At 31.2% G+C, this 13153-nt stretch overlaps 1 protein-coding gene across 1 annotated transcript; it reads left to right on the top strand.

The window, feature by feature from the left end:
• Positions 1-4673: 4673 nt before the first annotated feature.
• On the top strand, positions 4674-13153 carry LOC100161424. The gene is made up of 9 exons (XM_016807600.2): positions 4674-4722; positions 5670-5747; positions 5839-6141; positions 6317-6373; positions 7210-7468; positions 7533-7654; positions 8829-9098; positions 11706-12416; positions 12486-13153. The coding sequence occupies exons 2-9, from the start codon at positions 5721-5723 to the stop codon at positions 12645-12647; spliced, it is 1911 nt and encodes a 636-aa protein (XP_016663089.1). The 5' UTR covers positions 4674-4722; positions 5670-5720; the 3' UTR covers positions 12648-13153.

The raw sequence follows: 13153 nt of genomic DNA, 5'->3' as shown, positions 1-13153 counted from the left end.
TAGTTTAAATATTTGCACTTAGCAGTTAACACGTGTGCACAATATGTCGTACGCACTATGCGTACCCTCAGCGGCGTAGATGCAATAATATTATTGGTCGAGTCTCGAGTGTCAAGTGTGAAATTAGTATTTAGAATAATTTTACTATTTACTAGTACCCGAATGCAGACATGCAGTACACGTATAACTGTTGTATATTATGTGCATTCAGCAATGTGCCTTTTAAGTTTTAATTATAATTGTATGGTATCTATAATATATTATAAGAAAATACCTTTTCGAATATTACTTAGGTATACTCTATAGACCATAATTTATAGTCTATAGTCTATACTATAATAGAGTCTATATACGAGGTACGATTGGTACGAATCACGATTAAAGATACTATTTTTATGAAAGTACGATACGACGATTATTTCCAGGCTATAGTAGTTTTATTCTATGCGAGATGAGGATGTGAGGACGATATGAGGACATGGTACCCGCATGTATTGTCTCCGTCTTACAAGTGTGTGAGATCCCAACATGGTAAATTTTACGCTAAGCAGATCGCGTTTAACTCAGTTACCTTAAAAATTAGAGTGAATTGACCAATTATAAAATGTAAAAATAAGATTATTATTTATTATCTAGGCAATCTCATGGGCTTTTTATTATATTTTAATTTTAAATCGAGTTATGAATATTTTAAGATGTACAAACAATTTACAATTTTAAAATACTTATAACGCTCTTCAAAAATTGTTTGTATATCTTAAAATACTCATAACTCGCTTTAAAATAAAAATATAATAAAAAGCTTATAAGATTGCCCAGATAATAATTTTATCTTAAAATTGTATAAGAGGTAAATTAACTATAATTTATAAACTAACGGAGCTAAACGCGATCTACTGAGCGGAACATTTGCTATGTTACGCACTTTAAGACAGAGACAACACATGCAGCTCCTACTCGCTTACTCGCGGCTGGTAGTCGCTGTATAACTGAAGTTAATAAATAAATATAATATTTATTATTTAGGTTTGCCAACACATTAGAACATATTAACATGCATTATGCAATATGCATGTACGTAAGGAAAATAAATTTAAGTGTAGATAAACAATGAATATCAAATTTACGGATTGGGAATCACTTGTCTCATCGATTTGCATACAAATATACAATATTAGTGTCGCGTTATACCAAACGATACGCGCGATCATCGTGTAGATCAGGATTGATATTCGACTAATCTAAACGGATTAGTGATCAGTTATCACAATATACGAAATACGAATCTAGGAAAATAAAAAGCCTCCCCCCCACTCACCATCATAAGCGTCATTAGAGTTAAGCAATCACATATGGAAATCATACTTGAAATAAAAATTGAAAATAAACCATAGACTAAAAGCGTCCCCCTAGGGGCTGGGTTCCTTTTGTTATTAAAAATAAAATAAGTATGATACATATTTTATAACTGTATAATATGCCTATATTTAGAAGCTTAATATGTTTATAAAATATCATTATCAATAATCGTGTCTAAACTTATAAGTTATAAGTAATAAATTAGTATGTTGTGGGTGATAGGCGATAGCCGACCCTCGACCTGATGTATATTTTGATTCTACTTACTCCTGGGGCGTCATTTCAAATTTTTTTTTGTTGGTGCCAAAATGTTTGCAGGCCATTCAGATCATTACCATGCCACATAGAAAATTTTTTTTTTTTTTTTGGGGGGGGGGGGTCAAGTGGGGACAAAAACTGTAGAATATTTGTATAATTTATTTAATGTCATTTATATTAGTATGAAAATATCACAATATTGTTACTATTTTTGGCGAACTATGTGTAGGTACTTTTAATATATTTATTTTATATTGTGGATACCACTATACCAGTGTACAGTGGTATTTACACTTGGTAAATAAATGTATGGGTATAAATCACCTTTATAAATACCTAACCGAACCTAACCTACACATTTTTTCTCCCTGCATACTCAAAATAAATAATAGAGCTAGCTTAATAAAACTTATATAGACATTTATTTTATTGGTATCCTTCTTCACAATGTTTGTGTTTTAATTTTATCGATTATAATATTGTGTGACCACAAAATCACATCAAACATTCTTGGAAATTAAACATTACTACAATATATTGTTTTTTTCAATACTGAAAAAATATAAAATATAATATATTTATAATATAAAACACTTAGGTATATCGGCGCTTATATTTATTGTTGGTAGGCCAAAGAAGGCAAAAAAAAATAATAAATTGGTGCAAATTTACATCCTGCACCCCCAAATGACGCCCCTGCTTTACTCCTTAGTCCTTATACTTAAACTCCGTACATGGTATATCCAAAATATTAATATAATATTATGATATATATAATTATCAATTATTATACAAATTGAACCCTTGAAAGTTTTTGTTTATGTCAGGATTGGGATTTTAACTAGGATGGGCTAAACAATGGAGGATAACTTACTATATACAGCCCTAGTTCCTCCTAGTTACGCCGATGTGTAAACTTCCGCTAATGAGTCAGTTTCGATGGGATAGAGGTAATAGGTAGGTTAATAATTATATCCCTATGTGGTTGTGAAACTGTAGAGGCAACCAAAGACTTAACCGTTCGAAACACATAACAATATTATTATTTATTTCTATGATTTGAATGGTCCCCGCGAAACGCAAAACATCCGTGCGAACTCACGGTGACGTCACGCCTTCGCGAGCGTCGGCCCGTCGTCGTACCCGAGTCTCTTTTACCGCGGGCCCCGCCCCCTACGCGCGTGCTCCGACAATGCCGCCGACAAGCTGCCGCCTGCAGGCTAGCGCACACGGCGCACCGCCGCACATTATCCTATCGGGCACCGCGCATATGTTCCTAATCGCGCGTCGCGTTTGTGTACTCTTTGCTTTTATTATTTTATATTCATTTATTATTATTATTTATATTGGTTTTTTCACGCACACAAACACATACACACTTCACACGCAATCACGCGCGCGCACACCCCACACATACCCTTCTTCACTCCCGAACGTGTTCTCTTCTTTTTTCCTTCATTCTTTCACTGATTATAATTAAATCCGTTTGTTAGTCGTACGCTTTTTTTTTTTATTTTTTTTCCGTCCGATCATAATATTTATTTATACATTTTTTTTTACTAACACACACGCGCACATCATTTCGTCGTGTACGCCCGCCGCCGTATTTGCCATAATATCATATAATAGGACATTATAGGTATATTACCGTCGATTTATTATTTTAGACTATCGTCTAGCGTCGCGTTGTGCACGGCACGCAGAAGCAGAACGCTCAGCTCCCTCGCGCGCGCCGCGGTTGACGGACATCGTTGCACCACAACCGAAGTCTGAAAGGCGCACACGCTTTACCTTAACGACTTCTTTTTCTTCTTCTACTACTATCACTTTTCAAAATAATTTATTGTCGGTATCGGCGTTCGCCGCCACTGTGCGATTTTCATAATAATTGGTGGATTGCTGCAAGCTGCGACGAGATGATCGACACCAGCCGCGGTAAGACGGATCGTTGCGACGCGTTGCGTGTCAACGGGATCCGCTTCGGGTCGAATCGCATTTTTATTGTTAATTTGCTCTGTTTTGACTTTTATTCCGTGTGTTGTAGCCGACAGTTTCGTGTGAACAAGACGGGAGTCCGGTCGTACGAGAGCAGCTGACCAGAGACACTTGGGGACAGACAACGTTTGAAAGAGCTTTCCCACGCTAAACAGAATATTATCAAAGTGAGTATTAAATTCTTAAAATGTTCGTGTTGGCTTAATGACAATATTAATTGCTTTTACCGCTCATTTTGGCGGTCGGAACTGTTCTTAAAAATATCAATTGATTAAGTTTTAAACTATTGAAAGTTCGGTAGGTTTTTTATCGGCCGGACGTGGGTAAAGCCGTAAATCGAAAACCCATGAAAGAGGTGTAATAAGTAATTACATATCTGTTATTTTTGGAGTTATTAGTGAATTAGTGATTAGAATGGCTGGGATGGCGGCAGCGCGGTCGTTATCGTAGTGGTATATCTATATATTCTCTGGTATAAAAGCAATCGTTACTGGTTTTATGGCGCGGTGATCATTTATCGTGTTTTACCAAATCTCACCACCGGGCATAGTTTCTTATCATATGTCGGGGAATACCCATTCGGTCGGCAATGTCTACGCGCTAAATTAATAACAATTGTAGATCTATCTCTTTCTTTCTAAATTCAATCTCTCTATTTCTATACGTCCGTCTGTCTTTGAGATATCGTTTAGAATTATATTGTATTTTGTTTTATAATTATTGCCGTACGGCGTACGGTGTTTACGAGTTTTCCAGGACAACGAATTCGTGTTATCGGTGTTCACCGAATCGTTCGTTTCTCTTCGTTTGTGTATATTTACTATTTTGTCATTGTGCGCGGTAATGAAGTTTCTGAGACGTTTACGTTCGTGCAGCAAAACCGTATCATAGTTTGTACCACGTTTGTCTTTGTACCCACTGCCCAGTAGTCAATAGCCGCCGTCTACGTTGCTTAGGCAGAACAGAATTACTATTTAATTTTCTATATTTTTATAGTTAGGTACGTAATGTTTGTTCTACGAACATTTTTTACGCAACCCGTTTTGAATTGTTATTTATTGTTGTCCATGCCATTCGTTACTGTTTCTAAAACTATTTGACTACCTAGTAGTATGTATTACAAAAATTGAAAATCTATTGTTTTGCTATCCATAAGTTTTTTTTTTTAACACGTCATGTTGGTCTCGTTATGGTTAAAATACCTCACTTTTTTACATCTTGAATAAAACAAATATATTTTATATTTCAGTCATTGATACTCAATATAAAAGTTCTTAAAAATACTAGGTATAATAAATAAAATGACAACTTGGATGCCAAGGATTTTTTTTGAAAACTTCAATTGCCTGCCATGAGACTCCATTTAACTTGTACATTTCTATTTTTTTTTTAAATAATATCCATTTGATGTATAAAGAAGTACATATTTATTATTTATAACTATATTATATAAATTGTAAAAATAGTATGAAATAATTATTTGTTTTGATAAAATTATTAAAAATGTAGGTATGAAATTTTTTTTTTTTGTTATTGAAAAATAAAATGTCGAACAGACTGCAATGCTACTAACTCTGTAATATACACCGTCGCGACTATCGTTGGGTTAAGGGTTTCATTCGGTTTTTTCTGTTTCATATTATATATATGATATTAATAAAACAATTCTAAAATGTTAACTTTGTTAGGTAGATATAATTTATTTAAAAATATTATGAAAATAGATAGTAATCTACTTAATTAGAAAACTATGTAAATACCTACTTGTTATTTAATATGTGTATTTACTACAAACCATTTCTCTGCATTTATATTCCTCACCTTTTTGAACTCTTTTAAGAAAATATGTTTTTTATTGAATCTGGTGGTACCTACATATAATTTTTTTTGATTTACAATAAAATATATTAAATATTTAAATGAACTTGCCTATATAGTAGTTATTTGGGGTTACATTTTTATAGTAGTTGTGAGATGTAAAAGATGCTTTTCATATTTTAAAATTAGATTTAAGATATTAATTGTATTTGCTAATTTTGTCATTTTCCTTCAAATAGGTTTCCTTTGTATCTTCTCATCCTTCTTTCCTGCATTACTGCCAAACTATTATGTCACAAATGAAACGAGGCCGCAAGGTATTTACTAAAATAGCAAAATTTATATAGTATAAACATTTTTAAAATTTAAATCATGGTTTCATATTCTAATTCATAACTTGTTATGTAGATAACGTATACTAGCATTGAAGAGAGATACCATCACTTGGAGCTGTCTACGCTACAACAACAAACATTCAGATATAATAACCAAAACGTGGCGGATAAACGTGTTGGATCAACCATGGTGCCAAACCGAATATTTGTCGGTGGTTTAGCCAATGGCACCTCAGAACAAGAATTGCGAAATTTCTTTTCAATTTATGGAGAAGTTAAAGTTGTAAAAATTGTAAAAGACAAAGCTGGTTCTCTCAAAGGATTTGGTTTTATTACTTTCGGTTCTGAAGAAGAAGTCAAAAAAATAATTGATGCTGTAAGTTAATTTTAATTTTTGATTGAATTTCACAAATATATTTGAAGTTTTATATCTGTAATTCAATCGGTAATATTTAATTTTACTTATATGTTTGGTTATTTCTAAGTTTTATTTACATATTTAATTTTAATTTTAGTTTTAATAGCTTTTTTTTTTATTTTTTATTTTTTAGGGTCCCGTTCTGATGTTTAAAGATAAACGTATCAACATAGCTCCTGCTTATGAGAAAGTATGTGTTATATTGTTATTTTGTCTTTATTATTTTTAAGATAAGAAAGTACCTACGTCATTAGTTTTTATCAAGCATGTATATAAAAAAAAAAAAAAACAAAATTAATTACCTAAATTGAAATGAATGACTAACTTATGCAGTTGTGCTGTATCTAATTTGTATATTCTTGGTCTGGAGTTGTAGCTGAGTTTTTGATGATAGGTTAATATTTTTAATTATTATATATTTTTTTTATTGCTATTATTTTATAGCTATTTTATACTTGCATTAGTATGTATTCGTAATTAGTTTTATCAATAGTTTATCTGAGGGTTTTAGAGATAAACAGTCCATATAATTTGAAAAAAAAAATACTAATTAATTATTTGATAATGAATGTAACAACACATCTTTTAAATAGGGTTTTAGTTTAATTTTAAGTGGAATTATAAAAGATAATATTTATTATTATAAAATAAGAGATTTCTATAATTGGTCATTCGTAAAAACAAATTTTGGTTATTTTATTTAGGCACTTGCTTAAATTCTAACAAAGAGTAATTTTAACTCAAAATAGGGTATAAGAAGAAGTGTATTTATAAATATTGTATACATTTAGGTCTGTATCAATATTCAATGCTAATTAATTTGATACCAACTATTTTAATAATATAAGTTAAATATGATAACTAGATCATAGCTTATCTAAACAAATAATTTGATTTTTTATTGCTTAGCATCAAATATATATATGAATGATAAAAGTGTTAATTAAGCAATGAGTATTGGATAAGTATACTACTTTAATTTGGTGTTCGCTAAACATGTTATTTAAAAATTATTATTATTTTTAGGATATCAAAAGCAATTACGATTCCAACAGCCCTCCTCAACAACAATCACACTTAATGTCATATAGTAGTCAAGTTCAGCAATATTCAGTTCCTCCATTACCAACTCCAGCTCAACCAATGTTAGCACCAGTTATGTATACTTATCAAAATGGGATGGCTTTTTTTAATATGCCAATCAATGGGAATACTGCTGTAACTCCTCAACCTCCTGGTCCACAAAACTCGTCATCAACCGAATCCCTCCCTAATGTATATGCAGGTAACTAATTAAAGATAATTATGATTTTATTAAACTATCAATTATTTTGTAATGGTGTATTTAGCTCCTTATGGAACACAAAGTACTACTAGCATGCAAGGTTATAGTGGCCAACCTATATTCTATCCAAATCCAGTACCTCAAGTTCTGGTACAACAAGCTTACCCTAACTTACCAGTGAGCTCAGTGAGTAATATCAAGTGTAAAAATTCTTTATTCATAATTTTTAATAAATTGTTTGGTAATCCAAAGTGGATGTTGGCAAACTGTTTGTTTTCTCTCTGACTCCACCCACACACCACATGGCAAATAAATTTGCAGTAATTAGATCTAATTTTGTATTATTAGCTTTAGTATTAGAGTGAATTGATCAATTATTTAATTTAAAAGTAAAAATATTATCTACATGTTCACATAAGTTTTCTTAAAATATTTTAATTTTAAAGTGATATGTGAGCATTGAGTATGTAAAATATTGCAGTTTAAATATTCTCAAAATTGAAAATATTGTAAAAAAAAATTCAATGCATAAACACAGATAATGTTCTTTATTTAAATTTTAAATTCAATAATAGGTTGTGAACTCACTTAATATTAAATCTAACAATACAAGATTGGTGCTAATGAAATCAAATTTAGTGTTTTGTGTTTACAGAGAGTGAAAACAAACAATGATCTGATATCCTTTTAAAAGCTATATTTTTCATATTCTCTTAGTTCTTAGTATTTTCTTGTACTTGATAAAAATGTAATGAGCTTCATCTGATACAATTATTATTTGTCTAGCTCAACCCAGCCAGACTCAGATTATATTTTAGACATTAATGAAATTGACATTCTCAGTATGTTCTATAAATTCAAGATGTTTCTACACTGGGGATAAATTGCCTAAAATAATTGTTCCTATTCATTTTTACAATGTACATATAATTTAGGATCCTTATGGTCCATTCTATTAATATTGTCCTCAGACTCAAACACGACTCTTTTATGTCAATTCAATCTTAATTGACCCCAGCAAGACAAATTATTATACTATGAGATCTAATTCAATTTTAATTTAGAAAAAAACTTTTATAAACTATTAAAACAATTACTGATCTATTTTTGTTTATTCATGGACAAATTAAAAAAGTATTCTGCTTCAAAAAATACCATTAAAAACATTAATTGTCAAAAAAAAAATAAAAAAAGCAGTACTTTTTTTCAAACAATACCCTAAGTATGTACTGCAAGCTATTTAATACATTTTTTTTCTAAACTACAAAAATTAATGTGGTGTAAAAAACTAAAATAATTAAAAATCACTGTATACTTTTTTTTTTTGTCGATTAATATCTTTTAACTATTATCATTTTAGGTTTGTAACAATACTCAAGGATCAAAGGTTCTTTTTTCGATGCCTTGTGATACACCTTATTATTCGGGAACTCAAATGTCTAATATGATACCTACTCCTGATATGGCCTATCCCATGCCAGTCATGTCACCATATATGCCTTATATGGTCGCAACTTCTGATGGTGGTTATCCATATTATGATCCAGTCATGGAAAATATTCAGCTTGTTCATCAACCGGTATTTACTGAACAGTGCGCAAATCCTAGGCCCCCTTCATCAGATGCTTCGGTAATTAAATAATTTATTACTAATAATTTTACTTTGGGGCTGAGCGAGTTAATATAATTTGTTTAAGAGGACGTCTTGCCCGTATATGTTATCTCTGTCTTACACGCGTACGACATACTAAATTTTACACTCGGCAGATCACTTTTAGCTTCATTAGTTTAAAAATAAGAGTGAATTGACCTCTTATATAATTTAAGGTAAGATTATTTAATTATTATCTAGTGCATCTCATAGGCTTTTTGTTATATTTTAATTTTAAAGCGAGTATTTTAAGTTGCTCAAACAATTTTAAAATACAGTCGAGTCTCGATAACTCGAATGTCAAGGGACATAAAAATAAATTCGACTTATGTATTTTTCGAGTTACATAACTCAAATATTTTTAAAAATACTAATAAATTCGAGTTAGACATAATTTTTTTTTTTAATTTGTTTTTATTAGAAGTATTATATGTATATTTATAAACTATAATTAAAATTAAAAAATTAAATTTTAAAACTCATTTCCTTATTTATGTATTTAGTTAATGTAACCAATTTACGTTTAAGAGACAAACTACAAATTGTACACGCTACACAGCGAAGATATACGGCAACTGCCGATTATTTTACAGCACAGTTGTACATAGGATAATTTCATTTGTACATTTGTGATTGTAAACTGGTTATTCTAACGATAAAATGTAAGAAATGACTTCGAGTTATCTATGCTCAACTATTTTTATATTTGACTTATCGCGACAAATATTGCATTGAGTGTATAGGAATTTCCTAGGGACAAAAAAAAAAATTCGAGTTATCGAGACTCGACTGTACTCACTTTAAAATTAAAATGTAATAAAAAGCCTATGAGATACCCTTGATAATAATCTTACCTAAGGGCTAAGAGGTAAATTCACTTTAATTTTTAAACCAATGAAGCTAAACATGATCTGCTGATTATAAAATTTGGTATGCCGTTTGTGTGTAAGACTGAAACAACATATGTGGGTGCGACATCCTTTAATATATTTTGATGTTATGAATTAAAAAATAAAATAATACAATTCACTTAATTGTTACTTAGAAATTAAAATCAAAATTCTCGAATATATTTGAATTTAGCCGAGATTAATGAATTGTTAACTTATATATGTTATGAATAAGATATTTTAATTCATAAACCTTATATTAATAGGCCAAGTATGATGGTAGTTCCCACCATATTAATCAATGCTAATTTTGTTATTCCACACTTCTGCGCATATACGTAGACCACATTAGTTCAGGCATAGTTAACACCGTAAATACATAATTATCGTTTTATATTGTATTATTTATATCATAATTTATGGATATTTCTTAATAGTAATTAGGAAGATCCCAGCATTAAAATATTATAATATAATATAAGGGCTGTAGGTGAAATATTTTAAACCAATTATGTTGAATGAAAAATGTGTATGTACAATATTATTTATGCTAATTGTAATGGCATCACTGGTAACGCAATTTTTTGTCACCGCAACACAACCTTACCGGCCATACATGTTTCGTCTATTAGTATAAGGTCTATGATTTAAGTGCTTTTATTTGCAATACATTTTGTATATAAAAATTCTTAATCAATATTTTAAATTATATATATTTCATTTTTAATTTAATAAATACAATTAAGAGTATGCTACCCATGTCTTTGTTGTCTCCGTCTTACAAACTTACGACAGCAAATTTTTGTTCACTAGTTTTTACAGTGTGCTGTTAGTTTTGAGATTAGGGTGAATTTATTATCAAACTTAGATAAGAAAATTATATGTGCTTAAGGGGATTTTTCGATAACTTAATTTACAAGCAAGATAGGTTTAATATATAAAATATCACAAATTTACAAATGCTCATATCTTGCTTGAAAATTAAAATATCAAATTAAAGCTGACACTTTGCACGGTTAATATTCTTACCTACTAGTTTAATAATAGGTCAATTCACTCTTATTAAAATTAACAGGGGGACAGAGTAGCCAAGCGGACTAGGGCGTTAGTTGTGACACGTACCGTCGGGGGTTTGAATCTCGGTCACGGGCGGCACTTCTCTCCAGACAAATGTCTGCCCGGAGAGAGGTCACCATCTCCCAACCTGGCATGGCAGAAACCTACAGGTGCCGAATTGAAATTCTGCCAAACCCAAAAAACGTGTTTATCAAAACCTACTGTACCCTCCCCCACAGTTTAAACAACCGCCCAATGGCCTAAGTTGCCGCGGGTTAACAGCACACACTTGAAACTAGTGAACAAAAATTTGCTATGTCGTACGTTTGTAAGACTGAGAAAACAAATATATTGGTAGTGTCTTCTTAAGAACATGCAAATCTACTTTCCTCACAATTATCTTATAGTTAAATTTATTTATATTTAATTAATACTAAATATTGTAATTTTATGTACCTATAATAAAATTGTTAAAAACAAAAACCTTGTTTACCAGGAAAATAGTGTGAGAAAAATCTATATCTAAATCTTATTATGTTTTATGTTTGTAGAGTAGATTAATTCAATAAGATATTTTATTTTCTCGCTCAGCTCTTTTTAAAGTACGCATTATGTTGAAATATTGAATCTGTGGCTTTAGGTAGGACAAGCGCAAGTAATTACCACGAATCAGTTTGTATCACTGATGTCCGTAGTTAGAAATGACGAGGAAAAACCTCAGACATATACACCTGAACCACAGCAGTTATGCCTAACTCCGGTCATAAGTTTAGCAGAGCCTCCGCCACAAACAGTCTCTCAACCAATAGTTTCTAAGCCCACCACGTCGTCTACTCCGGATCCTGAAAAATCTGACCAATCACCCAATCAATTACTTATGACTCAAATTCAGTATAATATTAGACACCCCCCACCTTCTATAAATATACGTCCAGAACAAAAGGACTGTGCTAAGCAACGTGGTGATGCTCATCAATATCAGGGCAACAACAATAATTTATCTATTAAGAATAACAACGACTACATGAAAAATGGACCCAAAAAGTATCTGGAGGCTCGCACATTTTATAAAACTGGGCCAACTACTATACCTCATCCTAGGCATACTAATAATACTACTGGTCCTATGGTCAATTCATCTTTTACTAGCCCGTTTTTTGTTCCTAATTCAAATTTCCGTCACCGATTTCCTAAAATGCACTATCCTGCTGTTCCTCAGGTGATGTTAAATCCAAATTATCCTTATCACAATCAGGGAAACGTACGCCCCTCTAATGGCCATCAGATGTTCAACAACAGAGGAGCCAGGTATGGTGGCAATAACTACCAAAGCAACAAGAAAAACTACAGTGTAAGAAAGAGTATTGTATTGATTGATTAATTGATTTTTAATTAATCTTGTTTATTTTATAATTGTTAGTCTTACAAGGGAAATAGAATCAATCGCTATACACCTGACCAAGGCGATAATCCTGAAGTTTCCAGCAGTGAAGATAGTCGTGCAGACCAGATAACCAGTGTTGATATAGGCCCCCCTCAGGTAGAAGGCATGTGTTCGGACATGAGGTCAATGGCCATTTAAAAATAAAAACAAAGAATTACCGCTTTCTTATATGATCAAAGTTAAATAGCTCCAACAAGACTGGCCAGCTCCTAATATTTTTGATTTTTTATAGTATTATTTAACTTAATTCCCCCTCCTCAAACTCCAGAAAATGGCAACGATCTTGGTCGATAAAAAATATATTTATATTTATACTTGCAAAATATTTCGCCCTCTGTGTTCAAGATTGTTATTTATTGATAATTTATAAACACTTATAGTAGGTAGATATGCAAATTGTGGCGACCCTTTATGACAAAAAAAGGCTGTTTTACTGTGATAAAAAATTATTTAAAAAAATAAATATCCATTGTTAAGGCACCTTAAGTACTTAATCCAAAAGTCTTAATGATTTTTGCTCAATAGTGCTCGAAAGAAATTTAGGTCTTATATATCATATGTATATATATAAATATATTTATATTTATTATATGTATTTTATATATTTTATCATTGTTAACATATACTATTAATGCCGAATGTTA

This window comes from Acyrthosiphon pisum, chromosome A1 (genome assembly GCF_005508785.2).
Source record: "Acyrthosiphon pisum isolate AL4f chromosome A1, pea_aphid_22Mar2018_4r6ur, whole genome shotgun sequence".
Lineage (NCBI taxonomy): Eukaryota > Metazoa > Arthropoda > Insecta > Hemiptera > Aphididae > Acyrthosiphon > Acyrthosiphon pisum.
Note: the sequence above shows the minus strand (reverse complement) of the source record. Positions and strands in the feature narration are given on the sequence as shown.